This window comes from Ciconia boyciana, chromosome 1, assembly GCF_034638445.1.
Source record: "Ciconia boyciana chromosome 1, ASM3463844v1, whole genome shotgun sequence".
Lineage (NCBI taxonomy): Eukaryota > Metazoa > Chordata > Aves > Ciconiiformes > Ciconiidae > Ciconia > Ciconia boyciana.
In genome coordinates, this window is record NC_132934.1 from 57,099,204 (window position 1) to 57,125,532 (window position 26,329).

Consider the following 26,329-nt stretch of genomic DNA (forward strand, 5'->3'; position numbering starts at 1 on the left):
TTCATTTTGAGTATTTCTTGCTTGTCAGGGCCTCCTGGGGCTCTGCTGCGGAGCTCTGCTTCAGGGAGAGCTGGCGGCAGAGAGGCAAGGCAGGGCTGCCACTGCGGGCAGCACAACTGCTCCTGCCCCAGCCGCTACCTGGCCTTGTGGCCTGGTCTGAGGCCAGGGCAGTGTGAGGAGCCCCCAGGGTGCCAGCGTACGCTGAGCAGAGACCTCAGCTTGACGCTAGCAGGAGCCAGTGCAGAAACGGGGTCATAATTATCAATTGGCAGAAATTAAGAATTAAAACCAGTCCTGACCCTGTCAAAAAACAAAGCCAAAGCCCAGCACTCTCCCAAGATGCAGTTTATTTACAAACCCACCGAATAAAGGAAAGTAAGAATCTAGTGTCATTTCATGAGTAGTTTGTGCTCACAGACAAGCGCTTTCAGTAGAAAGTCACAGACTCCATATCCAGAGCCACCACCACAAAGCAGCAATTCTCCACTCCTGACCTGCGTCCCTGCTGCCACCGCAGGGCGAGGAGGACGAGTCAGTCTCCCTGAGCCAGCTCCAACCTGAACCTCGTCCTGAGCTACAACGGTGCCAAAATATACACGTTCCTGGAGTTAATTTACAGCTTTTTGGTTAACAGTAAAAATCATCTAGAGACTAAAATGACAGCATGAAACACTCTTGTTTAGGGGAGAGGTGGTTTTTGTCTGCTCCCAGAGGAGACAAGGCCCATCCCCTAAGGCTGTTACAGTGGTAACAGGCCAGTGCAGTTGGGCACCTCTTGTCAACGCCCCCACACACCAGTGCCAGGGAGGTGGGATGAGGCTGATGCCGGTTCCCCCTTCTCAGCCCCAGCTCCAGGCCAGAGGAACTTGTCCAAGTGCTTCAGGGTTTGCCATCCCTCTCCCCAACAGAGGCGAGCCCTTGGCTGGCACGGGGGGATGTGCTGTCCCTGCTCCCGTACAGCGATAGTCTCTCACCAGCCCAATTCCACTTGCACCCGCAGTGCCACCTGCCAACGGCACCAGCTCTCATGGATCAAAGCCACCCCGCAAGGGCTGTCTCTTCCCCACAGCTACAGCAGCAGACACGCTCACACACCCATGCAGCTGCTGGCTCATGGGGCAGCACACGAGGGGCTCCGGGCCAGGCTGCTCCCCCAGGCACTGGGGGGAGGCAGGGCTGAGGCAAGCAGAAGATGGGGGTGGCAGAGATGGGGAAGGCTGGGCGGGGGCACTTGTTTTGGTGGCCAGAACACACTTGTCCCTTTGCAGCATCACCCTCGACCATCACCTCCCTCGGGTCTGCAGCTCGGCCTCTCGGCGCTGCTGCCATCTGTCCCAGGTGGCCTGGCAGCCCCCCAGAGGGGGATTTTGTCACAGATACAAGTGGGTGGGGTGGGGGAGGGCAGGGGGTGAGACATAATGGGGGTGGGGGAGAGGAGTGTACGCCATTGAGAAGGTTCCCCAGGATGGGGCGGGGTGGGGGTCACCCATCTATGTCCCAGCTGAAGAGATGGTGCTTCACGAGCATGTCCTGCACCCCTTCCTTCAGTGGCTTCTTCTCCTTCTCCTGCAGGATGACACAGAGACCCGGGTCAGCGCACCACACCCAGAAAAGGGGAGACCGTGTCTGCGGGCAGAGCCCAAGCACGCCGAGGTCTCCGGCACCCACACAGAGCGGCCCTTTGCACTTCCCACCTCCGCGCAGCTGAAGCAGCGAGAGGCCCTGTGGTTTGGAGAGCACCGGGGAAGGGAGGGGCCTGCCATTTCCCTCTGCCCCAGCTGGGCAGGAGCAGCCAGCGCTGCCACACAGCTCCCACGCACAGCCTGCCCTGGCAGGGAAAGTGGCCGCATCCACAGCCTCTGGTGCCGGCTCAAGAGGATGCAGAGGATGCGCTGGAGCACAAAGCTGGGAGAGGGAGGCGGTAAGCGAAGCCTGTAGCTGAGAGAGAGAATGAGAGATGCCACCTACTCACCTCCCTCTTTATTGGCAGCTCCCAGTCCTGAGAGAGGCTGAAGGCGAATTTGCAGAGGACTCTGCAATGGAAGAGAGTGATGATAACACACACATACACCCCCCCCCCCCCAGATCACACTCCCAGCCTGTGCCCCCAACTGCTGCCCCCAGAACCACAATTGCACCGGCTCCTCAGCTTGCCCTGACACACCACTAAGCTTACAAGGATGAAATTCCTTGTTTGTTGGTGTTGAAAGGGCAGCACCAGCCATCCATCCCCTGTTCCCCCCTCCTCTTTGGGCTTCACATCCTGCCAGGCCCAGGCTGGAAAGAGAAGCTTGAAGATGTGACTCAAGTGCAACCCCTACAGAGCCATGACACAGCAGCGCAGGGAGGCACAGACAGCCCCAGGCTCTGCTTAGACCACAGACACACGTGGCTGAGGACTGCATGCGGCTGGCAATGGGGGGGTTGCAGGTTCCTCTCCAGAAAGCAGACTCCTGCCAGTAGCACCTCAGAGTTTCTGCACCCCTTCCTCTCTCTCCCTGGAGTAAGAGAAGTGTCCCGACACCCATGCACAAGTGCCACACAGGGATGGCATGAGGAGCTCCCCTGCTGGACCCGGCTCTAAGCAGGGGCTGCAAGCCCAGCCTCAACTCTGTCCCTAGGACAGGGATGCACAGCTCAGACCTCCTGGCAACAAGCTCATCAGTCCTTCAGGCACAGGGGAAACTCCTATGTGGGGGTCCCCTCCAACTCCTGCAGCAGTGACGGAGGCGAGGCCCTCCACAGGAAGCTGGCTGGGAGAAATATGGCATAAGCCTCTGCTCCTGCTCCACACAAACCTGGGTGCAGCCATGAACCAGTCCCACTTAGTCCTTCGGCTGTGCTGAAGTAGCACTGCCCCCATGCTGCGAGAAAGCAGCCATGGGACATGGTAGCACAGAGGTGGAGGGGACTCCCTCCCATTCAGCAGCAGCACAAGGAGAATAGGGCACCCCGAGATGCGTACACCCAGGCCTACTTCTGGCTACAAATGCTCCCAACTGGGGCCCAGAGGCAACCGGGTGGTGCAGACAAAAGCCAGTTCCCGCAGGACAGAAGCAGGGCTGGAGTGGTGGTGGTGGTGGCGGGGAGGTTTGCTCTGCGGCTCCCTGGGACTGGATGTGGCTTTGCAGAGTGCAGGAGGGCCAGGAGCACGCAGTATGGATGTGTGCCCTGGGCTCCAAGTGATGTGCTTTGTGTGAGCTCAGCTGCTTTCAGCCCCTGACACGGCTCCCTCACTTAACCAGGAGTCGGCCGGTGAGTGACTCCTTCCCGGCCAGCGACAGCCAGACCGTCTCCCTAGCACATTCCCCGTTCCCTGCTTGGACTCATGGTGGCTGGCAGAGGACCTGGAGAGCAGGGGTTGGAAAAGGCACCATCAGAGTAGGTTCAGGGCACAGCAGGAGGTTGCTGGCAGGCAGAGGCTGCCTGCTTGTCACAACAGCTTCCCAGGAGCCAAGCTCTGCTCTTGATCAGGCAAGCACAGTGCATCGCATTAAACTGTCTAGACAGTTGCTGCTGCCTCAGCACACAGAAGGAAATCTCTGCAGTGGGGATATCTGGGCAGCCCACACTGCTACTCACTGGAGCGGGTCCAGAGCCAGCCATACCGAAGGCCACCTCCTGCAGGGGAGGAGGAAATCCACTCCAGACCCTAGCAAGGCCCATGGAGACAGACTCACCTCAGCTCACATTTGATCTGCACCCAGCCAGGACTGCGCAGGAACGACCAGGGATGGAACCACTTCTCCACAGTCTGCAGGCTTGAGCACAGCACCTCTAGCCACAAATGCAGCACCTGCTCGCTGTAGCAATGAGGCGGAGGCATGTTACTTGGCTGAGGCCAGGGAAAGAAGCCCCATCCCTTTGGGATAGTCTATTTTAAGCCCAAGCCTTGACCCCAGCCCACAGTCCTGTCCCCAGTGGGAACAGGATAACCCAGTAAACTTGTATGAGCCGCTCCATGCAATGAGAGCTACTTCTTCCAGCCAGGAGCCAGGCCAGCATGATGAACAAGAAAGGAGCAGGTCCCACTCAGTGGCTGCAGTGAGAGGGAGAAAAAGACCCTGCGGCCTAAGGTAGATTGAAACAACTGCTACGCTTGAGCCCGCTCTGCCCCCTCCCAAGTTCCTCATCCCCCCCGAGCCAGGGGTATCAGGACCAGATGACTCACTTGAGTCCAACACAGATGAGGGAACGAAGCTTCACATCCATCTGTGCATGTGCAGCATCGTGCGTCATGTTCACAGCCTGAACTGCCTGCAGGATGGGAAGATGTGGTTACTGCCTTCTCAGCTTAGCCTTAGGCTGGGCTGGGCAGCCATTTCAGCAACACAGCCAAATGCTCCCCTCCCCAGAGCTCCCCACCCTCATCCAGTGCCACCTGCTAGCATGAGAGGGGCTGAGCCTTCTCAATGGCTTCACTTTCTGCCTTTCCCCAGGCACCTGATGTCTCTACTCCTTCCCATCAGGGAAGGTCTGGGAGACTCTCGAGCATGTCCCTGGAGAAGGGCATCAGCGTCCAGCAGCCTCCATGGGAAACTTCCCTACATTAGGAGCTGGGCTCTGGCTGGGCTGGGGGCAGCACTCACCCGATAAAGCAGCTCCTCTGGAGTGAGGACTTTGCCATCTTCATCAAGCCTGCAAAGATCACAGCAGAGACCTAGCTAGCTCCAGAGCCACCCCAGGCACAAGCGGGCCTTTCCCCTCCATACCTCAACAGCTCCCTTGCTGCTGCTGAGCCCACAGGAGATCCTGCAGCCATGAGAGAGCAAGATACAGCCCCAGAAGCAAACACAGGAGTGCGAGGAAAGGGGCAAAAGCCACCGCCAGCCCCAAGTCAGCATGGCCATAGCAGCCTGCTGACACCACACCAACAGGATGATGAGACAGACCATGCCCCTTCCCAAGGTGGAGAGCAGCAGCAGTTTGATGAGCACACAGGAGCAGGGCACAGACCCAGACGCTTCGTGTGAATAAAGTGGCCTTACCTGTAAGTCTTGCAGAGCACAAGACGAGAATACACAGAGTCAAAGTCCCGTTCCACTTCCCGGCTTGCAGCCTAGTAAGGCAGAGGGACAGTCAGTACGTTCTGCCCTACAGCCCCCTCACCCCAGCGCTCTGGCAACACTGCCCCACAAAGGGAATTGAGACACCTCACCTCTTCAATGAACAGCCAGGGATGACAGGGCCCCCCCAGCAGAGATGGCTTCTTCAATCCATGTTCAAATATGGACTTCAAGGCTGGACACAGTGTCCCTCGCACCAAGTCCGTCACCCCTTCTGTGACTGAGTCATCTCCAGCGATGGAGTACTGAGGAACATGAAGAGCCAGCTCTCAGCATACTGGCGAGGGGGCAGAGCATGGCGGTGGTCCATTCACCTACAGCTTCTCTGCACACACCTCTTCCACTCCCAGGTGCCCACCAGCCCCCCCTCCCATAACCCCTTACGCTCTTGCTGGCTCTTGCATAAGGCACCATGTTCCGTGCTACTCCCCTGCAATTTGCTGGGACACCAGGACCTTTGTGCCTAGGTGCTGCCCAGGAGACCACTCTTGTGACCCCAGCACCACCCTGGCAGCGTTCAGCATGTAGGAACTCCAGTGGTTTGGTGTGATGCTGACTGAGCTAAGGTAAGGAGAAGGACTTGCACTGAGGGTCTCTGGGACTCTCTAAGCTGCTAAAAGTCAAGGCAAATGGGCGTAGATGGGAATTCCCAGGTCAGCTGGTACACCACTCCGAGGTATCACCCAAAAACGCTGTTTCTGGGTGAAGGATATTCCATAATTAGGATGAGTGGGACCCTCTCTGTTTCCACAGTTGGGAGGGGAACTACTCAGCAGTACAGGGTCTGTTTATACACAGGTGATCTGCATCTAAGGAATCAGCCCTGAGAAGGGGGTGAGGAAGCAAGTGAGATGTCAACAGTGATATCTCTCTAGGGGTTTCTCTTGGGGTCTCAGGTCAGCCTTTGAGCCCTTCCTCACTCTCCAAATGCTGAGGAGGAGAGGGAGAACAGGGCCTTCTCCACTTCCCCTGCAAATTGCGTAGGCCAACAGCTGATGACATTTGTCTCCTATCCGTTACCCCAGCCTTGGGGCCATATTGAGGTATCTGCTCTAAATAGGTGGCATTTCACCACTGCCGGTTGTGAGAGGAACTGAGACAGAGTGCCTCCTTGGGCACAGCTGCTCTGGGAGAACACACTGTGGTGACCACAAAGCATGAGCAGGACCCACAGGCACAGCCTCAAAGGAGGAAGAGAGCACAGGTAGCAGGGAGCAGGCAGAAACACTGCCCCCAGGATCCTGCTGCGTACCTGCCTGCTGCTTTCTCAGCTTTCCCAAAGCTCATCTCTAGGGGCCTTGCAAGCCCAGGCATCACATTCGGCTACCCCCTGCAGCCCCCTGGGGCCCTCATTCTCCACTTGGTCAGCATCAGGAAGTTGAGAAAGCTGCCTGATCACATCACTAAGCGCTCAATAGCCAGAGAGAGCAAACAGACTCAAGAAGGGATATATATGGCTCTTTTCAACTATGTTTTTTCAGCTGTGACATGACTTTTTTTTTATGTTGGGGTTTTTTTTGTTGTTGTTGTGTTTGTTTTTCTTAATTACCTCTTTGCTCCGCTCGTCCAAGATCTCCACAAATTTTGCAGGAAACCAACCTATAAAGAACGGACAAAGAAGCGAGTCCAACACTGAGAAACCTCTAACACAGACAAGACCAGAGCCCAGTGGAAGCTGAGAATAAATCAGAGTTCATAGGGTCCAACCCCAAAGAAGAAAGCAAGCAGCCTCAAAATCACAAGAATTAAGGCAACTGCAAGAAGAAGCCAATTACAGGACACTGCCCACAAACAGCAGACATGACATACACCCAACCACCCTGTGCCAGGAGGATGGAGCCTAAACTTGCTGTTTGCAAGAAGCAACCAGGTAGCTGCACCACTGCGCTCATACCCTGCTTTAACATTTTCCTTGTCCCTGGCAGATGCTCCGGGTAACTGGCAGAGCCTTTGCTGCAAATGTGCCAGAGCATTTGCTGTGGATGAATGGATGCTCCACATCCAGCCCCCCTCTCCCCAGTCCAACCCATCCTGCTCTCACCTCTCAGTCCATTCAGCTCTCCCACCCAACAGTGCTCATCCTTCTGGGAAATGATCTGAAAAACAGGGAGTGAAAAACAGTAGTTGAAGAGAGTGCAGTGCCAGCAGGGCTACAGCTGCCCAGCTGTGTCTGCACAATGAGGAACTGCTTTCTTCTCAACTGTTTTGCCAATGTTCTCTTCTCACGTGGCCCAGGGCGTTCAAGGGCAAAAAGCTACTGCAAACACAACGCTATCCCTCTTTTCCCCAATTTCAGATTGGACGCCCACAGCTAAAATGCAAATGGATGCTTTTACAGTCTTACCACAGCTTAGTGCCGCAGTGTTAAACCGGGACCCAGGCTGGACCAAATCAATCTTTTGCTCAGCTGTATGGCAGCCAGAAAAGGGACTTTGTGGTTGCATTGAAAATGACCCACAAGACAACGCTCACAGCAACATACTGCCTCATCCCCAGGCAGCCCCCAGAAACACCAGCTGCTTCCCTTGGGACTCCTAACTGGGGTCTAAGCTGATCTCCTCCCTTCTTTCCCTGAAGAGGTAGTGCAGCGTCCCGAAGAAGATGGGTCTGCACAGTCTTGCCCTGGTCCCTGTCACATAGGCTGACACACCGTAATGATGTCGTTCTTGCGGAAGCCCAGCTCATCGTCATCGTGGCGCTCAAAGTCCAGTAGTGCCTTGGCGCGTCGTCGTCGGTTGCGGGAACAGGCCACGTAGTTCTCATGGTCCCGCTGGTGGCTCTCCATGCTGTAGTCTGGAGTCAGATCCTAGCATGCATGTGGATGAAGAGCAAAGAGGAATGAAAAGCAACAGGTGACTCTCAGCTGATCTGACAAAGCTTGCATGCCCCTGTTCCCAAACCTTTTCTTTCTCCTAGCAGGCAGACAACCTCTCAGCACAGCCGTCCTCCACCAGGGATGGGTTGAGCAACCCTCACCCTCCACCCCCTGCACCTGGTGTGTTCTTCCTCGAGCCCATGCACTCCAGGAGCATTTGAACAGCCCTGTCCTGTGGTGCACACTCAAAACTCATGTCTGGAGCACACAGCAGTGCAGATCCAGCTGTTCCCACTCACAATGCTGCAGTTCTTGGGATCCACACACTGGAAGTGCCGTGCCACCTGGAGAATGGCCTCACGCAGGTCGGCCACCAGCTCCGTCTGCTTGATGTTCTTGGCTTTCAGTGCCTCCAGATCATCATCCCCTGGGGGAGCCCACACAGCCAGAGGGAAGGCGAGGAAAGGAAAACAAGTATGAGGTACGTAGTGTTTTGTTAACATTAGAAATCATCGATTCTACAGAAATCAAAAAAGCCTGACATGAGAAGTGCCTACACTAAGGCAGGTACCTACTGCCAATCTATTCAATAATGTAAATAACCAATACCAATTTGACTGTCTCAAATTTTAAGGAGCTGTTATTTCAAACCACATATGGAACCAGAAGATGTCATCTTTGATCTGTCTGGACAACTAAGTATACCAAGGTACTGCATACTACTTTAGAGAAGTGTCTACGCAGTATACAGACAGCTGAATGGTGGCACACAAAACTAGGGAACTTTCAAAAATTCTCTTCAACTGAAATTCTCTTGAAACTGAAATAGCTTTTGGTTAAACTACTTGGGATTTTTGCATACCTCACAGGCTGAGAGCATATTCTTCACCGAGCTTTCAAAAAGATTTGAAAAACCAAGACAGCCCACTTTCCTGTGTCAGTCTAGAAGTCAGAGCCACGAAAGAAAAGCTGCCATCTGCTTAAGACCTCAACCTTCCTAAGAGTCAGATTTCAAAGATTTGGGTGTATAGAAATGGTCATAAGTACAAAGTAAAAGTTACCAAAGCATCTTTCAACTGTCACTAATTCCCCCAGGAGTTTTGACAGCCTATCTCTATTAATTTATGCAGAAAGATACCTAATGGGATGGATTCTTTAGGCAGTTAATATTTCTGAATGCCTTAAAAATTGGGTACATGATGTTTGGGAACAATGAACCATTTGCTTCTTTTTCTAAAAAAAATTCAGTTTGTTTTAAATTCAAAGTGTATTTTCATACATCTGTTTTTGCTCTCTCTATAATATACTGACGATGTGATAGCTTAACAAAATCAACATTTAAAACAACGTAATTTTCACTGAACTCCAATTTTTGTACAAACACAGCTTTTATGCAAGACCCAAGTAAATCATTGACTAGCAAATTAGTACTCTGCTTGCCTTCTAACAGCATTATAGAAACCAATATGAATAAAGTGTGGCCCAAGCTATACAGCTGCTGCAACAGCTGTGTACACATGAAGCTTCTGCTTATTAAAAAGTGATTAACAGTATCTTTTAATCACAAGTGATCCTAATTAAAAAGACTAAAACTTTAAGAACATAAATAGAAGCACAAAATTAGATTTAAAATTATTTTTATAATTGTTTTCTATTTGCTAAATTAAATTATTAGAGAATCAGAAACGCAGAGCTTAAGAGAAGACTGAACTTTGCTTCTGGACTAGAAAAATTGTAGGGCATACTTACTCCCAGTCCAAGCAATGACAATTAACAAAACCTCCTCCTCAGTGGCCAGGGGTAGAAACTAGAGCATGTAAGAAGTCTCACTACAGATTCAGAGATAGAAATATTGTAAATAGATAGGTGATCACGCAGACGGCGGGGATTCCCAGAAAATTCATGTTGCTAAAACAGAATGTGACTAAAGATGAAACTACTCAACCACAGCCACACTAGCTTGAGTGGGCTGCCCTCATTTACATATATCACTGATTCCTTCTGTCATCATTCAGTCCCTTCTGGCCGAAATACTGTGCTCCTCCCTCTGTATTCAGATCAATCCCACCCAAACACAAGCAGGAGATATGGGAAGCAAGTTCCACACCCTCCCACCTTAGAATACACATGATACAGAGGAAAGCAACAGGGGTTTCCACCAGATTCACCTCACTGCACCCGACACATCTGCATATACATTTCCAAAACAGGAAACGAGCGCAGGATCGGCCACATGTGAGGAGGCTCTATTTTGAGCCTGCAAAGACTGACTAGCTGCACAGTGGTGCAGAGGACGACTAGCTCTCCTGCATTTCCTTGTTGCAATGCCCAACCAACAGGAAAAGGGCAACATGCACATCTTGTTCTCCGCCAAACTACCTTTCGCTGTTTCTTCTTTCTAATCCTTCATTAGAAATCTGGTCCAACTCCTTGAATCTCAGCTAGAGAAAGCGCTGATTGACCTGATCTAGCGTGAGCAAGAGTCTGTCTTCGAGCAGGAGAGGTTGGACTACAGACATCTAGAGGCCCCTTCCAAACAGTGCTCCTATGATTCCTGTCCAAGGAATGACTCCTGTCCAAGTCACTACTAAATCCGCATTCACTTTAAGGAAGAAGAATGAAGTTCTGGGTAAGTTCTTACTCCCACCCTGACAAGAGCTATGTAACAGCTCTACACAGTAGCTATCACAGGCAGCAGACTTTACACTTAAGGTTGATTAACAGTTCCCAGTATAAAGTGAATTTATCACATCCAAGCTTTCCTTCCCCTCACTTGGGCTGAAGTTTCCCATTCTGGTCATCTGCTGCAGGATGACAACTTCTCTATTTTAACTGTTTTAATTACTAAGAATAATATTAGGAAAAAACATGACAGCCACTGTACAGAAACCCCACTAAAATGAGAAAACACTATCAATCATCTTAGTTCTACCATTGATACATTTTGAAGCTTGAACTTAAAATTTATCTTTGCGCATGGGTATAACTCACTATCACCTTCATAGAGCTACTGAAACTTGGTCAAGGAGACTATCTGAGACACAAGAAAGATGCATTTGGCAGCTAAGTTCCCTGCCAGTTCAGTCTGTACTGGCTGTATGATAACATTACACACAAGAGGTCTGAATTTAGGTTGCACAAGCAACTTTCCTGCATTTCTTCACTTCTGCATGCTTGACTTTACAGCTTCATTGGTCTTCTATCATAGCTTTTATATGTAATGCTGTATGTGCTTGTAGCAAACCTAAGACAATATACCAGCTTCCTGGAGAACATCAGAAAAGCTCTTCTCTGAAAAGACCAGTAAAACCCAGTTTTAGATTTATTCAGGCCATTTCAACCACAAGAGGAACACTGTTTGAACCCTGTAAATTCCGTATGTTGTCTTCCTCTGGAAAAACAATTTCTGTGGTGAGATGTGGCAATTTCAAGAAAGCTAACCAGTTGCAAGGAAGGTGATGACAGTGAGACTTATAATAGAAAGGGCTATTATAGAGTCACAGAAGCAAGTTACTTTTAAACCCATGCAAAACCTATTCTGGCCATGTGATTTCTGGACATAAGCTGGCTTAGCTCATAAGCAAAGAAAATTAAGACTTAAAAGTGTTCACAACATTGAACTCTCAGAGTAAGGGGGAACATCACTGATATTTGCATTTGTAAATTTTGATGGGTGACATACTGGACCATCCTGCCCTGTCTCAGATCTTCAGAGATGTTCCTGAACTGAGCAGAGTAAGATCAGGAGAGTACAACATCCAGCCTGTGGAATGCATACAGTCTGCCAGAAAATGTGTTTGACCTGTTAGTCAGTGCAAGAAGGACATCACAGCTGGGCTGAGCTGCAGCCCACTGTTAGTCACCACTTAAGGACTAACCATCTAACCTAACATTCACTTTCTGAGCTCAGACCAAAGCAAGCAAGCAGAAAACTGCACTTCTTCCCTCTCATCCTTCAGTTCTGGCTCCCTCCTCTCCTCTTCCTCTGTCCCAGTGTTTCCCTGCTTTGCTCACTCCTCCTGCTCCTAGGCTGCTATATCCATCAACACCACATGAAAGTCATAGGATCGTCCTTACCAAAAAGCAGAGAGGTGATGCCAGATTTCCTGCGCTGAGTCCTGCGCCGCACAATCTGAGGGAGAGGGAAGAGAGAGAACAAAGTGCACACATTAGGACAGATTTCAGAAATAAAATAAAGCAATCCTCCACACAGGTCAGCTCTGGGCAAGGAGTCACGACAGCTACCACTGGAAGGGGCAGGCAACTGAACTGGCAATTTTAGACAGGAGTTGTTCTAGTTCTAATGCAATGAATCAGCTCTAGTGCTTGATATGCTCCATGTGCAACAGGTTATTTATAGCTCAATGATTATGAAAGCATAATTGAAGTTCAAGAATCAGCCATGATTCGAGTGAATAATTTTAGTTCTAATTCTACTCGTTGCCAAAAGCAGTTCTACAGGTAATTATATATAAATTTCTAAGTGGATGCCTATTACATTTTAGAATTGCAGGAGCGTCTTGTGATTACTGCACAGATGAGCATCAAGAATATATCTTCCACACAGGCTTGACAAGCAGGAGCTACTACATCTGCAGCTGCAGACTGTAGTCCAAGATTAAACACAGGTGCATTTTTTATTCAGCTTCTCAAAGGCTGCTGCTGTTTTCTGACTCTACCTTCCAGAGTTATTTTAGTGTATCAGTTTCTTACTAACGGATTAACTCCAGTTCCTACTCTGCGTGCTCCAAGCAAATTCTGCCAAAAGCATATGTTGTTTCTTTTAGTTTCCATTAATAAAATGCATCACTTTCCATCATAACTCTCATTAATGATAATTACAAACAATGTCAATATCCCTTTCACCTGGGGATTTATCAGCCAGGACAGATCTGGCAGCATTTCATTAGTACAGACCTCCCCCTAACGTCCCAATACCTTTTCTCCGCTGGATGACAGAGTCATCCTGGAGCCAAAATCCTCTCAGACAGGAGGACCTCTTGCTCACAGCAATTGGGAGGGAACATGAAAGGGAATAGTAAAAACAGAGCAGCACAGGGAGATGGGATTCTGTGCACTCACTTTGGATAAATTGTTGACAGTGGTGCTGGAGTTGAGCAGCTGCCCTTGGTCAGCAATGAGGTAGGCCAAGTGTTTGCGACGCTGGGTCTCCACCGCCACATCTGTCAGCGAGCCAGCCACACGCATGGCCTCCCGCAGCAACACATCTGCATCTTCAATCTGACTTGGGATGTCCGAGAGTGTGTTGAAGATTGAGGCAGAGTTCTCAGACTGGATTAGCTCATCCTCCTGCAATGATGCAGTCATTTTGCCATACAGAACAGTGAGCATGACAGCTATGCTTTTGGGGCTGCTAGATGCAATTTTACATTCAGTGTACAGCCTGGGCCAGAAACAATGCAGGTACAACTAGATAATTCCATAGATAATTCAAACTTCAGTAGGAAGAGTCAAAGCTACCTATGGGAGGGGAACAGAATCTTTTACTACTCTCCTGTGCTGAGATCTGCCCCCAAAATTCTAGCTGGCTTGTTTTTGAATCACACCATCCATCACTGAAATGAAGTCAAATCAGCAAGCAAAGATGAAACAGAAGCTATTCTGCACCCACCGCCAGGAGTGGGCACAGCATGGATCTTGCTGGGGACAAGGGAATGGAAGCTGCTCAATCTCACACACTACAGAGCGCCTACCATGTCAAACTGTGCTCCACCTTCCCTTTACTCCCAGCAGGCTCACCCTTGCCCTTCACACAGCAAGCTGAACCACAAAATTATTTTTTGCATAAAAAGGAAAAGATCAGGTGGTTAAATGTAAGGCAGCCAAATCAAATGTAAGACAGCCAAATCAAATGTAAGGCAGCCAAATCAAATTGGAGCGTTCAACAGTGCCATCAAAAGCTTCCCAGATGATCACAACCTTGGCTTTATATCTCTGCTCAGAGATGGTGCAAAATTAAGAGGTATCTTGGTTTAGGTTAAGATGGACTCTCAGGTTGGGATCTAGACTGAATAGAGGGGGGCAGCCGATGGGGTTTAATTATGAGGGAACAAATGAGGTAGGCAGGGGAAACAGCAATCCCTGAATCCTGTGAAGTGCCTTGGAAGTTCTTCACAACCCCCAGTTCTGAAGAAGGCAGGAAGTCATCTTCCCGAGCACATTCCCAAACCACATACAGGAAGTAGATACAAAACCTTCTTGCTCCTGAAACTCAGAATTAAACACCTACGTGCTATAAAGGAGGAAGAGGAGGGGGGAATTACCTTCATACTGAGCATGCCCAAAGTGAGCTGGAACAGCACCAGAGAGCCCTGGTAGAAGAAGAGGTCCCAAATACGCAGCAGCAGCTTGATGTGGACAACACTAGCAAAAGAGGTGAGGAACCAGTGCAAGGTGATCAAGGAGAGCTCTGTGAATAGAGACATGGAAAAGAATCACAAGAGAAGAAGTCAGCCAACCAGTGAAGATAGACTCTCCTAAATGCTGTCCTCCCAGCTTAAAGATGACCATCCATTGCCTCCAGGGCCAGGAGGTTTGCTCCTAGCCCTGCTGCTCTCCTTTCGTGAAACAAGAACAATAATCTTTGTCTGCATGTCACCCTGGCAAGAAAAGCTATGGTTTCTGGGGCACACTTTTACCAATGTCATGCTCCTGGAGCAGCTTGTCCAGGCGGGGCAAGTACTGCACAATGAGCTGTCGCAGGACACGCTGGTCTGTCTGCACGCCCATCAGGGTGGTGCTGAAGTAGGAGGCAGGAACCAGTTCCTCAATGATAGCGCACATCATCCAGAAGGCATCTTCCTCCTCCAAGAAGAGCAGCAGAGAGGCAGCCACCTGGGATTTTGAAGGAAGAAGAACTGCATGCCAAGCCTGTCCCAAGAGGAGCAGAACTCTTTCCCCATTTCCTCACATGGAGAGATGGACCAGTGTATAGGTGAACAACATCTTCCTTCCTCTGCAGCAGCTCTCCTGCAGTCTCCACTGAAGGGATTTCTCCTCAGTGTAATGCCTGTCCCTCCCCAACAGATGGACTGAATTCTTCCACATCTTTGGATGCATTGTGCTACTTTGCTCTCCCTTCCCTAGGAAAAACGTTCCATGTGGAAGGGATTTCCCTTCAGCTCATCTGGAGGCCATAGCGTCCAGCAGCAATCACTGCCTCAAATTACTTGCCCCAGCATAGCCACCATAGACAAAATGATCCCTATCACAAAGACACTCTGAAAGCAGGTTACCATGCCAGTGCCTTGGCAATATCCAATCTCTGGGTAGAGCCAGGCAAGTCCCCGTAGTATCCTGCGTAGCCGTGGCACCCCGATACTGTTCATGTTGGAGAAGCAGGCATTGCTGGGCATCGTGCGGAGCAAGTCCTTTTCAATCTGCCAGACAGCCATAAACAGGGACAGGGTCAGCTTGCAGCATCTGAACAATTCCCTTCTGCTCTCTGCGCTTCCTCATGGCCCCTTGCCACAGAGAACTCTGCTTCCCCGCACCCACCCTTAAGTCCTTATGCACCAAAGAAGATGGCCCTGTCCAAGCCCCTGGGGTCAGTTTAACAGCCTTCACTGATATGTGGGAAAATGCCAGTGCAGATGGTGACTTAGTGTTTCCTAAGAAATACTTGCCAAAACTCAGCCCCTAGCTTCACCACTGAGAATAGTAGGCATACTGGTTGGGAATTTCATCTGCTTGGATTTCAAGCAAGGCTTCCCAACAAACCTATTCCAGAGAGAAACCAACAACCTGGCCACATCTGTGACAAAGGACTTGGATGTGAACAGCCCACAGATCTCCCTTGGGCAGTGGTGTTCCTCTTTCCAGCCACTTTGAACCTAACTTGGTGAGAGGTGAACATGTGCAGAGCTCAGTTTCTTTTGCCATGGCCTTTGCCTCCTCCCACAAAAGGAGAGGTCAGAGGAAGGGGGAAAACACCCTGTTACAGTCTTGTTGGTGTTCAGAGACTTTGTGTTTGGGGGAACAAAGACAGTCCCTGGAAGCAGCTGCCACGACCTCAACAGAGGTGCATTTATCAGCCTTTCACCCTTCACTTCCCTCAGTGAATATCAGGTTGTTTGCCGAGATGCAACTGCAGCACTGTTTTCTAGTCTGCAGGCAGTATGGGTCCAACCCCTTCCCTGCTGTCCCAGGAAGGAGGGGAGCGGCACTGTTGTTATTCCAACAAAGCAAAGGAGAAATATGCCCAACTGGATTAAGCTTTAGCAGGATTCAACCACACATGTCCTCTCAACTGTCCCTGCTGCAGGTGTTAGGCAGACATCCCTTCTTCCTCACACAGCAAATCTTGCCCTTTTCCCCACTCCCTTGTGCCCAGTCAGCACTAGGCAGTATCTCCTACCTGTTTGGCAGCAATGGTTTCATCGTTAGAGCTGTTTTTCACGATATCCCGATATGACATCTCTGAATTCCTCTTCTTCTGCAAGGCCCCCGACAGGCGCATCCACAGCTGGGGGGACAGGATGAACAGAGATAGGAAGAGTCAATAAGAGAGACACAGAAAGCCATGATCTGGCACCTTCTCAACCAAGAGAAAGTAGTCTTGCTCTGCTGTCTCTTACTCCAGGCAGGAGAGCCTGCCCAGAACAGGCAGCACTCTCACCTGTGGCCTCATGCTGTGCGGGATGCCGGCTAGCACCAGGGAGCGCAGCTTGTCTGAATGTGGTAGGGTGACCTCAATTTTGTCCCAGGTGAGGTCGCCCACGTCATGGTTGTGTGTGAATTCCAGATGAGCCTGCCACTTGAGCCTCTGCTGTGGCTCCTCTGTCAGTGGGACCCCCAGAAGCTTGCTGGAGTTTGGTTCAGCACCATCTGCCTCAGCAAAGGGAAGGGAAAGAAATGGAGACAAGCGAGAGAGGGAAGAGGAGAGGGAATGAACATAGAACAGGGTGGGGAAGAGGATGGCTGTCTGAAGAAAGCACATTTAAAACATTCATGTCTTCCAGCCAGAGCACGGAAAGGCAAAGCTTGGTTTCTAACCATCTTCTCCATGCAGTAAATTTTATGATCATAAGCAAAAGGCACTGGGGCCTTGAGAACTAAGAAGCTGTCAGCAGGCTTCTAGTCTCTACTTACTCATGATTTAGAGCAGAGTGTGGCTGGAATTAAACAAGACCCCGACAGCAGTCATCCTGCTGGGTTTTGTAAGGATCTATAAATCAGGCTGACAAAAGCATAGCAAGCCTCAGAGGTGGCAAGCACAAGCTATATGCTTATGCAAGTAATGAGGTGCAAAATGTTAACTTCGGGGATATTTAATCACCAAAAAGAAGCTTTAATAGGGACAATTCCAAATTCACAATGAGAGAGCACCTTAACCTGAGGCTGGCCTTCTAAAATAGATACTTTAGCACAAGTACAGGTTTGATGTAAGGCACTCTTTCCTTCATCATATAACACATCCCAACAATGCAGTCCAAATCTTTCTGCTGATTTTATAATGCACGAGTCTATCGCATGTTCTGGCTGAAGAAAATCACTGTGTCCTGTCCTCATCTCTGGGTCATTGCTTCAAAGAGGATCCTCTATGACTCACACATGCAAACAACTTCGGCCTTTGCATAGTATGGCCTGAGCCCTGGAAATGTCCTCTCAGAGCATATAAAGCAATTCCTACGTCCCCTACTCCTTTCTCTTCCTCTTTGCAAAGGCAGCCAGCTGTTGTAGTTCAATGCCCAGCTGCAACAGCTCTCCACACCTCCTCCTATTCAGTCTCCTGTCTCTATACCTTGCAGAAAAACTAGGATGTGGGTTCTGCCCCTACAATTTGCCCTACACTTTGCCAAGCTGCTGGGATAGGTAGAACACATACTGCTGCCACTCACCTTGTCGGCAAGTTTTTCAACTGACAGCGCATGTCACTGTGCCTACTATCGGTGCTTCAGTGCTACGACCACAACAGAGACCCCACTGTTAACTGGGAAAGTTGCCCTTCCTCAGCACGCAGCTGCTAATGGAAATGATAACTTCCTCTTAACTTTCCTCTCTCTTACCCATGGCACAAGCATAAGGGGATAGAAATGACTCTGCTGCATATTCTATGCTCCAGACTCCCATAATGCCAACACACCTAATGCACAGCCCTTGATTACAATGGTAGGATACAGAAAGAAGATGACGGGTAGGTAGATGAGACCTAGCACAGAATGGTTGCAAAATCACACTGCCATACTTGGAAGCATGGGAAGGGCTAGACGCAGGACACAATGGAAATGGGAGGGATGGGACTAACTTTACCTTCCTTATCAACTCGGAAACCAAATTCATCATAGTGGAACTCTGGCTGCTCAATGGATTCTTCTTTCTGGTGGATGGGAGGAAGGAGAACAGACACTTTCACCACTTTAGCACTGAACAACTGAAGAGACATGTGGATATTGCCCCACCCCACCACTGTCTGCGCTGTGCCCTCTGAGCAACTAGACTTCTTGCCCTTTTATTTTTGATGCCTCCCACCACAATTCCCAGCTGAGGAAGTGTTGCATGCAATTCCCATTTTGACTTCTCCATGGAAGTTGTGAAGTCCTGCCTTCCCACCTGCACAGATTTTCCTAGCAATCCCCTTCCCAGCAGGGCTTGAGCACAGCATTGTATCAAGATCAGAACTTCCCACCTGCAGGGGCACACAGCCTTCCTCATGGACTGAGGAAGCCACACACACCAGCTAAAGTGGTCTCTACTGTCTGCATCTCTAAGACACAGCAGTCCTCTGTTACCTCTGCGCACACACTGCAAATTCAGCTCCCTGCATTGCTCCATCTCCTGCCTGTTGCTTTCAGATTTCCTCTGAAAGACAGGAGGCAAAACTGGGACTTGCACCTGTGAAGCAAGCCCAAATTATAGGCCAAAGGAAATATGACCCAAATCTCAATTCTCCTCATCTGTGCTCATGGCTGGCATTGGGGGATACACACTGGAGGCTACAACCAGGCTTTTTTAAGGAGTGAAAAGCTACAGATACCTCCCCTTTCCTGCAAGCCCCCAGGCAGCACCTGAGAAGCGTGCTTCTAGCATAGCTCCACAATAGGCTTTAATGTGCTTCACTGGGCGGCTCAACTGCCTTCAGCAAACACTGCGGGTAAGTTACAAAATTCCATGGCTGCTTTCTTCCTTCCTGTTCTGCCCACCTGGTGACAAGTCTTGAGGCTAGCATTTCCTGCCATGCACAAGCCATCCAGAGTAGCTTGGTGGTAACAGAGACTCCCTGAGGGTGTCAACATTTTTACAGTGGAGCAATAGTTGCAAAACAGCAGGGCAATAATTCACACAAGTTTCTTTGTGCTCTGCAAGATCCTCTTGCAAGAGCCAGGATGCAGCCACAAAACACATGAAGTAGCAAACAAGTGTCCACAACCGAACCACCGGAGGAAAAGTGCACCTCTCCCTCCTTTTCCCTGCAGCTTTCAGAGACCATCAGAAATCACCAGGGTCCCTTTACTTCTGTGCAGAGCCAGAGAACACCCCCTCCCTGCCCCACATTGTACCTGTGTGTATTTTGCCAGGATCTCCTGAGGCCAGATGCTGGGAGTGAGAGCTGAGAAGGGACCCCCAGCAGAGGGAGTGTGATGGCCTAAACAGAAAGAGATCAACATATTGCAGTGAAAACCTGGAAGGACTCCCTTGGAATATGCACACTCAATACAGACTGTTCCAGCAAGGGAAGGACTCACTCAGCAGTTTGTCACTACTGCTACTCTAGCCATTGAGACAGCTCCCACTTCACCAAGGAAGCAAGTAATTTCAGATGGTTTTGTCCCTTATCACTGAGCAAAAGAAGCAGAAAGGCCAAATGGATTTCCCTCTAAGAAAGGGACTTCTAGGGAAGAGAAATAGTTCCATGGCATCATGTGATCTTTCTTCTGCTTGGAAAAGCTGTGCAATCAGTGCCAAGCCAAGGGAACCATTAAAAAAACCAAAAAATTATTATGGAGACGTAAATGCCTCCTATGGAGGCACTGACCCCAGCACCAGCAGTACTCCAGAGTTCCCTGAAACTTTGTCACCCAGGCTCCAAAATGGGAAATCAGAGCCCTTAGCAAGGTGCTCAACTGCTCCCTTTGCTCCAGAAGGGCTGCAATATTGCCAGACCATGTATAAAGAGCTGCAGCCATGAAAGTATGCCTATCATCTTGGTCTTTTGTGTTCAAGATAAGCACCTTTCCAGTCTCAGGTAGTGCCCCACTGAATAGCTTCCCTTAGAATAAAAGCAGACATCAAGTTTTGCAATTGAAGCAGATAAGCATGTCCCAGGTCTTCCACTGTGCACGTCATCAAGAAAATGGCTTACTTGGCTTTGAAGTATAGTCTCCCTCAGGGTTACATGCCCTGAAATAACCAGCTGGACCAGGAAGGAAGATTTAGACAAAAATATGGGGTGGGAGAGTTGGCCACTGTAAGAAGGAGGAGACCTAGTTTTAGTAAAGTTCAGTAGCCCACAGCTGAACTCCAGTAATTCTTCAGCCTTCTGCCTGCCCTAGAGCTACCATTATACGGCAAAAATCGCCCAGATCACAAGCAATCCATCCACTTTGACGCAAATCTTGGGAGGAGAACAGAACCAAGCAAATCTTACGAAAAATAGGGAAGGTAGACTACATTTCAGTCTCCTTCTTCCTCTGTGTTCAATGACTGAAGCAGCTTCTGCAGGCTTCAGCACAGGGTAAAAGAAGGAACTGAGTTCACCCTGAGTGAAAAGGCAGCTGGGTCACAAAGAACGGGGCGGTTTCCTCTCCCCCAATTTGACCAGACAGTATGTTAATGTAAAGAATGGCTCTTGGAACCAGTAACTTTGTTTTACTAAGTTGCACCTGAAGAAAGAACAAGCAACCAAACAAGAAGATACTGTGTCCACTTTTATCTGCTCACCTGACATTGCGCTAGGTAAGGCTGAATAACAGAGGCTGTCAGCAGGTCCAGAAATGCTGTTCTCAGAGGCGAGAGGTCACTATCCTGTTATAAAACGGAAAAAAAAAAAAATTGGTGATGAGATAATTCAGTTAGCATCTAAGAACATGGTGGGGGACAGACAGACCCCTCACACACAACTTCCCCACAGGAAAATTAAATCCCTTAGTATTTAAGTTCCCCACAAGAAAATAAAATTCCAGAGACTGGAATTTCCTCTTGGTTTCATACCTACCCATCAGCTAGAAAGAGCACACTGTCATTTACCAAATTCCTTGTGACAGTAACAGCATTGCCAATAGAAAGAATGTCAAAAACCAAGTCAACTTTCATCACCTTTTCTATCACATATCGTGAGTCCTGTATTTAATTATGAATACTAAAAAAACACAGCATACATCATCATTCTCTGAATACACTGTCCATGGAGAAGGGACTGGAATGGTGAAAAGGGTTTAAGGGGCTATCATTAGATGCAATATGCCTGAAGGAGATTTTAGGAGTAGCATCACAAACCACAGGAGCAAAGTATTAGGCTGTGGAACACAGCTCCCTGAAGGGAGCTGGGAAAGCTTCTGACAAGGATTTTCCGTGATGAACTGGGCTAGGATGTGGACAACATGCTGTCAAGTACCTCTGCAAAGAACTAAATCAGGTGATAGAGCTCAGACGATGAAACAGCCCACGTAGCTCCCCTCCTTACTTTCCTGATACCAGTTCACAGCAGATTTTTATAGAGGTTTTCCAGGACAACAATGGAATAGTTCAGTAATCAGAGAGAGAGATTTTGGACTTTAAGATCAGCCTTATAACTCTGTGTGTGGGAGACAGCAAGAGCCACCTCCACCAAGCAGATAAAGCCAGTGCTGGGATATATCAGTCACTCACACTTACTTGGGAAAGAACCTGGGAGAAACTAACATTTGCATGTCTGGGATGGGTTTTCCAGCTTCCCCTTTCCAGTAAAGCTACTTATGACTGCAAACCACTAAAAGAAGAACCCCAGGGATTCATCCAGCAGGTCCTGAGTTGTTTATAGTGTTCAGTAGTACAAGGTTATATTGCCACTCCTGCCTTTGCGTTTCAGTGAGCTTTCTAGGCTGTGAGTGCTTGTTGGAAGTGGCTTGCAACAGCACTCCAAGATAAGCGGCTGTAAAACACTGCAAAAGCATAAAAAGCATCTGTGTCTGAGACCACAAATGATAAGGCTTCTTACTCCCAAATCTAAACAGTTCTCTGCATGAGAAAGGCTGGCATGGATGAAGAGACACTCCGATCTTCTGATACCAACTCTCAGAGCAAAAAGAAAAAAAAAACCAAAACAAAACAAGAAGAAGTTCAGCTTTTGTTTCTGAGAAGTAATGTTGTCCACACAATGGCCAGTTGCTTACCCACGAGTTCTGTAAATGCTCTTCTATCCTTCCCATCACTCTAGCCCCACTTGTTCTCTTAGCACCAACTTTTTCCTCAGTAGCTGAAGACATAACAAGAATTACAAAATGAGCACCTGCACACTCATTTTACTTGGGAACGCACACAGCATGCACACCAAGCTGGTAAACCTGCTGACAATACTTATTCCCCTTTCAACATGGCCGTGAATGTATTTTCATGCTTTTTTTCAGGCTTATCACCGCCCTGCTACCACAGCTGCTCTGTTCCTGAGCCTGCAATATGTTCTTCTCGCCTGCCCTCTTTCAGCCCAGTTAACCCTGTTTCCAATGACTTTTATTGGGAATGCAGTCACTGTTTCAGCCATGTGGTACTTCTGCCATGCTTCTCGTTACCTGTGCTCTGAATCCACACTCAGCGCCTCAAGCATGTGCATAGGGATCCCCCTTGATCATTATTAACCTTCATTGCATCCACAATCACTGCTGAACCAACCTGCTACGGAGGAGCCGGGCCAGTGTGTTAGGCACATAGATGAGAAAACTCCCCATAACAAGGGAATTAACCATGGTGCTCGGGAAGGAGGGCAGGAGAGCGCCAAGGCTGAAAGTCCTTCCTCATCCCAGGACAAATGTAGCAGAGGGGAACACCTTCCCTTGTCCACGTCATGGCACACTGGCCTCTGCCTTGCTGGAGATCACTCCCCTGCCTGCTGCCTGCCCTCCCGTCCCTGACATTAGAGCACTGAACTTGGTGGGCAGGTTTTTCCTGCCTCTGGTTCCTATAGAAACCTTCCTGCAAGCACCCATTTGGGACCCGGCCCACAGAGACTGTGAGAGGCTCACCTTGCAGCTGGCACTGGGGTGTGCAGAAGGGCAGGGTGGGGAGGGTGAATCACACCAAGAGAAGGCTCCTGCTGCGGCACAAGGAGGCGGTGCACTGGGGACTACCCACGGAGCCAGCTGTCTCCAAGAGAAGGTGCCGAGGCCACTACACCAGCCCTGTAGCTCTTCATCACCCTGCTTTCTCCCTGCTCCCACTATGCCTCCAGTAAAGCATCACAGGAACTGGGAGGAAGGTTCACTGGCACAGGCAATACAGTTCAAGCCAGGAGGAGGAGGAAGAGGATACCTGGCATATGGGATTGATACAGTAAGTTCTTTCCTTTGACTGAGGGATATAAACCTAAAGCAATTCTCAAACTCTCCTAGCCAGGAGACAGCAAGTAACAAAAGGGGCTCCCATGAAGCCTGTGAAATTGCATGCCTGAAACTGCTACAGCTAACTTAGCTGTGTTATTTACATAGTACACACTCCTGAAAACGAGCAACAGTAAGGGATACAAAGGAAAAAACACATCACATCCAACAAATATTAATGGCAACTCCCAAACACTCAGAAGTGTAAAATTAAAACCAGTTTTCACCGTGCATAAGAAGCATCTCCCATGTTTAAAGGCAATTTAAGTGTCCTATATGAAGCAATTTTGGTCACACAACAGGTAGTCTTCACACTTTGAAAGAAATGCATTTTTTGTTAAAATGCAAATGGTACCTGTTATTTGCAGCTTTACTTTTTGAGTTCAGACTCTAAAACAAATCACACCACCATTGATTCCAGCCCGCTAGAAGACCGCTATAACGACAGTGTGTGTACCTGAAAAAGAAGGCTGCAAGGGAAGCATGCAGTCAGCATCAGGTACAGTCCTTTGAAGCACTCCAGCTGCAACACCTTTGTCTGAGTTCAAACACACACCACACAGGATTATATCCAGTAAGTTTGTTTTCCAGTGTAGGTGTCCTTTAGAAATAGATGTTCGCAAAGGAGACCTGCAAATTTACTTCCACTTGGCAATATCAAGCCTCCTCTGGACACACATGCTCTTCCACACAGCTGTGATATGAGAGATTTCAATTACCTGGCTTCTTGCAAACACCAGATAACAATCTCCTGCTGCCTATGTTTTACTTGCTTGGCCTCTTTTGCCACATGATCTCCACTTAAGCCTGCTGTGGTAGTGCCTGGATGTGCTAGGCATGAAGTGACGCCGTCCAGAGCCTTTCAGTAGGATCTTTATTTTGGGACAGAAACTCCTTCCCAGGAGTCTTCCCCTGCTAATTTTAGCAACAACAAAAAAAAGAATCAACCAAAAAGCCACCAAAAAAGCAACATACCTCTAGCAGACAGACTGTGAAGAAGGCAAACATTTTGCAAAGCAATGTTTTTGTATTCTGAGAACATTACAACTAGTAACTATGCAGGAGCCGTCAGTGATCATCAGAAGGTCCAGAACAAGCGTAACAATTCTTTCTAGAATTATTTTCATCCACTGTCATAGGAACAGTGTATACAACACTTCCTCTGACAGTAAGCTCGCATGGGGAAAAACTCTACTTTCCATTATGCTTAATTTGAACACGAAGCAACATCGCATGCAATAAATCCCACTACCACCTCTGGACTGTCAGCTGGTTTCCACTGCTCTCTATTCTCCTCCTTTATTAAAAAAAAAAAGGTATGTTTTGGAAGAGAGAAAAGCAATTGCAAAGCCACAGTACTCATCCAGAGGCCACGCACTTAGGTCTAGCTCTAGAAGCCTCTTCCAAGCTCAGCTTTTAAAATCCCACATAGATTGCATACAATTTAACATTTAGACTGACTCTTCCTCTCTCAGAAATCAGACAAAAATCAGACCCTGCACTGAATCAGGCAGTTCATTTCTGTTCCCTCACACCTGGAAAGCTTTGTTTTCCTAATTAAAATCCTGACTTGCCCAATGAAATGCACAAGGGGAGCTCTCAGCAGGAAGCCTTTTGCCTTCCCTTCCCCCATCAGTTTCTCCCTGAGGTCAGGCAAAGGCATATCCCGGAGCTGCAAATGCCATTAGTCCCACGGGTCAATATTTGCTTTGCACGTATACAGTCAGAAGAAAACTCCAGCTTCACAAACAACTAGGTAAGTGAACAAAGCACAGCCACAAACCTGACCAAGGGGTGGACAAGATGCAGATAATTTCTGTCCCTCGCACCCTGACACCCTGGATTTTTAAGTGATGCAGAATCCCATGCAGGCACTGACACACACCTGGTTAAGGAGTCAATATGGTGTTGGTGAACGTGGGTCATCCCAGGAAGTATCTGTTTAAGGCTTACAAACCACAACCAGCCTCACATTGCTTTGGGTGTTGAGCAACACACTACAAATGCAGGAAGGAGGTGCTGAGGTAGCCTTCATGCTTGCTTTCTACCACATGACTTGGAATTAAAAGTTGGGGGACTTTAACTGCCCTCATCCCACTTTCTTGTAGCAGAGAAAGTGAATCAGAGATAAAATAAAAGCCTACAGCAGGCCTAGAAAGGAGGACACGAGACCTGGAAAGCAGCAAAGGTAAAGGCTGTGACAGCCTTTCAGAGCCAGGTGGGCAGGCAGGAAGGATGGCAAGCTGCTGACAGCGTTAAGTCACTGACTGCAGAGGCATCACTCAGGACTCCAGTGCTGCCCAGTCACCAACTGGGATCACATACTGACTGCAGGAGTGTGGCCAGGCAAAAGTGCCTCCGCCCCACTATTAGAGCGACATATAACAAAAAGTAAAACAAAAGTAAACTCAAACTCTGTGTCTCCTGCCATAAAGCACCTTGTAGACTCCTAGCCACATTGGAAATGTAATTCCTTGCAGAAATGTAACTGAAAGGTACTTCCATGCAACAGATCGGTGCACTGCACTGATTCCCTGCACCGATCGGTGTCCAGCCAGTCTGCCTGCTGTAATGACAGAGAGCACCCCACTGGAGCTGAAGGTGCTCCAGTTTTGTATAAACATTTTTGTATAAACATTTCCAGTTTATACAAAAGGAACAGAACAAGTAACTTCCAGTTTCGTATCCACTTCATCTCCATTTTGAAAATAAGGATGTGAAAAAGCAGAATCCTGGTTCCTACCACTTACACATTGGACAGACAGACCACAGCTGGACTTCCTGATCGTAGTTCAACGTGTGAAGCTTGCCTCTAAAAAAAAAAAAAACCCCTACACAACACCTGCTTCTGTAGAACGCAGATATCCTATATATCAACATGTATTTTTCTTTTCACAGCAGAACTGCCTTTTATTTAG

At 48.8% G+C, this 26,329-nt stretch overlaps 1 protein-coding gene across 6 annotated transcripts in view; it reads right to left on the reverse strand.

Annotated features, from left to right (window-relative positions):
• Positions 1–315: 315 nt before the first annotated feature.
• Positions 316–26,329, reverse strand: part of SGSM3 (small G protein signaling modulator 3) — a 31,025-nt gene continuing 5,011 nt past the window's right edge. For 5 of the 6 annotated variants that reach the window (XM_072868547.1, XM_072868570.1, XM_072868586.1 and 2 more), the window contains 21 exons: positions 20,782–20,865; positions 19,401–19,486; positions 18,154–18,220; positions 16,520–16,728; positions 16,259–16,366; positions 15,138–15,281; positions 14,541–14,736; positions 14,166–14,311; positions 12,964–13,191; positions 11,959–12,013; positions 8,181–8,308; positions 7,717–7,872; positions 7,108–7,162; positions 6,616–6,665; positions 5,159–5,311; positions 4,989–5,059; positions 4,590–4,638; positions 4,172–4,257; positions 3,681–3,803; positions 1,973–2,033; positions 316–1,566 (listed from right to left, as the gene is read on the reverse strand). In XM_072868547.1, the coding sequence (XP_072724648.1) occupies positions 1,483–1,566; positions 1,973–2,033; positions 3,681–3,803; positions 4,172–4,257; positions 4,590–4,638; positions 4,989–5,059; positions 5,159–5,311; positions 6,616–6,665; positions 7,108–7,162; positions 7,717–7,872; positions 8,181–8,308; positions 11,959–12,013; positions 12,964–13,191; positions 14,166–14,311; positions 14,541–14,736; positions 15,138–15,281; positions 16,259–16,366; positions 16,520–16,728; positions 18,154–18,220; positions 19,401–19,486; positions 20,782–20,788 (2,262 nt within the window). In that variant the 5' untranslated portion in view covers positions 20,789–20,865 and the 3' untranslated portion in view covers positions 316–1,482. Of the gene's footprint in view, positions 1,567–1,972; positions 2,034–3,680; positions 3,804–4,171; positions 4,258–4,589; positions 4,639–4,988; positions 5,060–5,158; positions 5,312–6,615; positions 6,666–7,107; positions 7,163–7,716; positions 7,873–8,180; positions 8,309–11,958; positions 12,014–12,963; positions 13,192–14,165; positions 14,312–14,540; positions 14,737–15,137; positions 15,282–16,258; positions 16,367–16,519; positions 16,729–18,153; positions 18,221–19,400; positions 19,487–20,781; positions 20,866–22,211; positions 22,269–26,329 lie in introns of those variants that run through there. The other variant, XM_072868578.1, reaches the window with a different exon arrangement.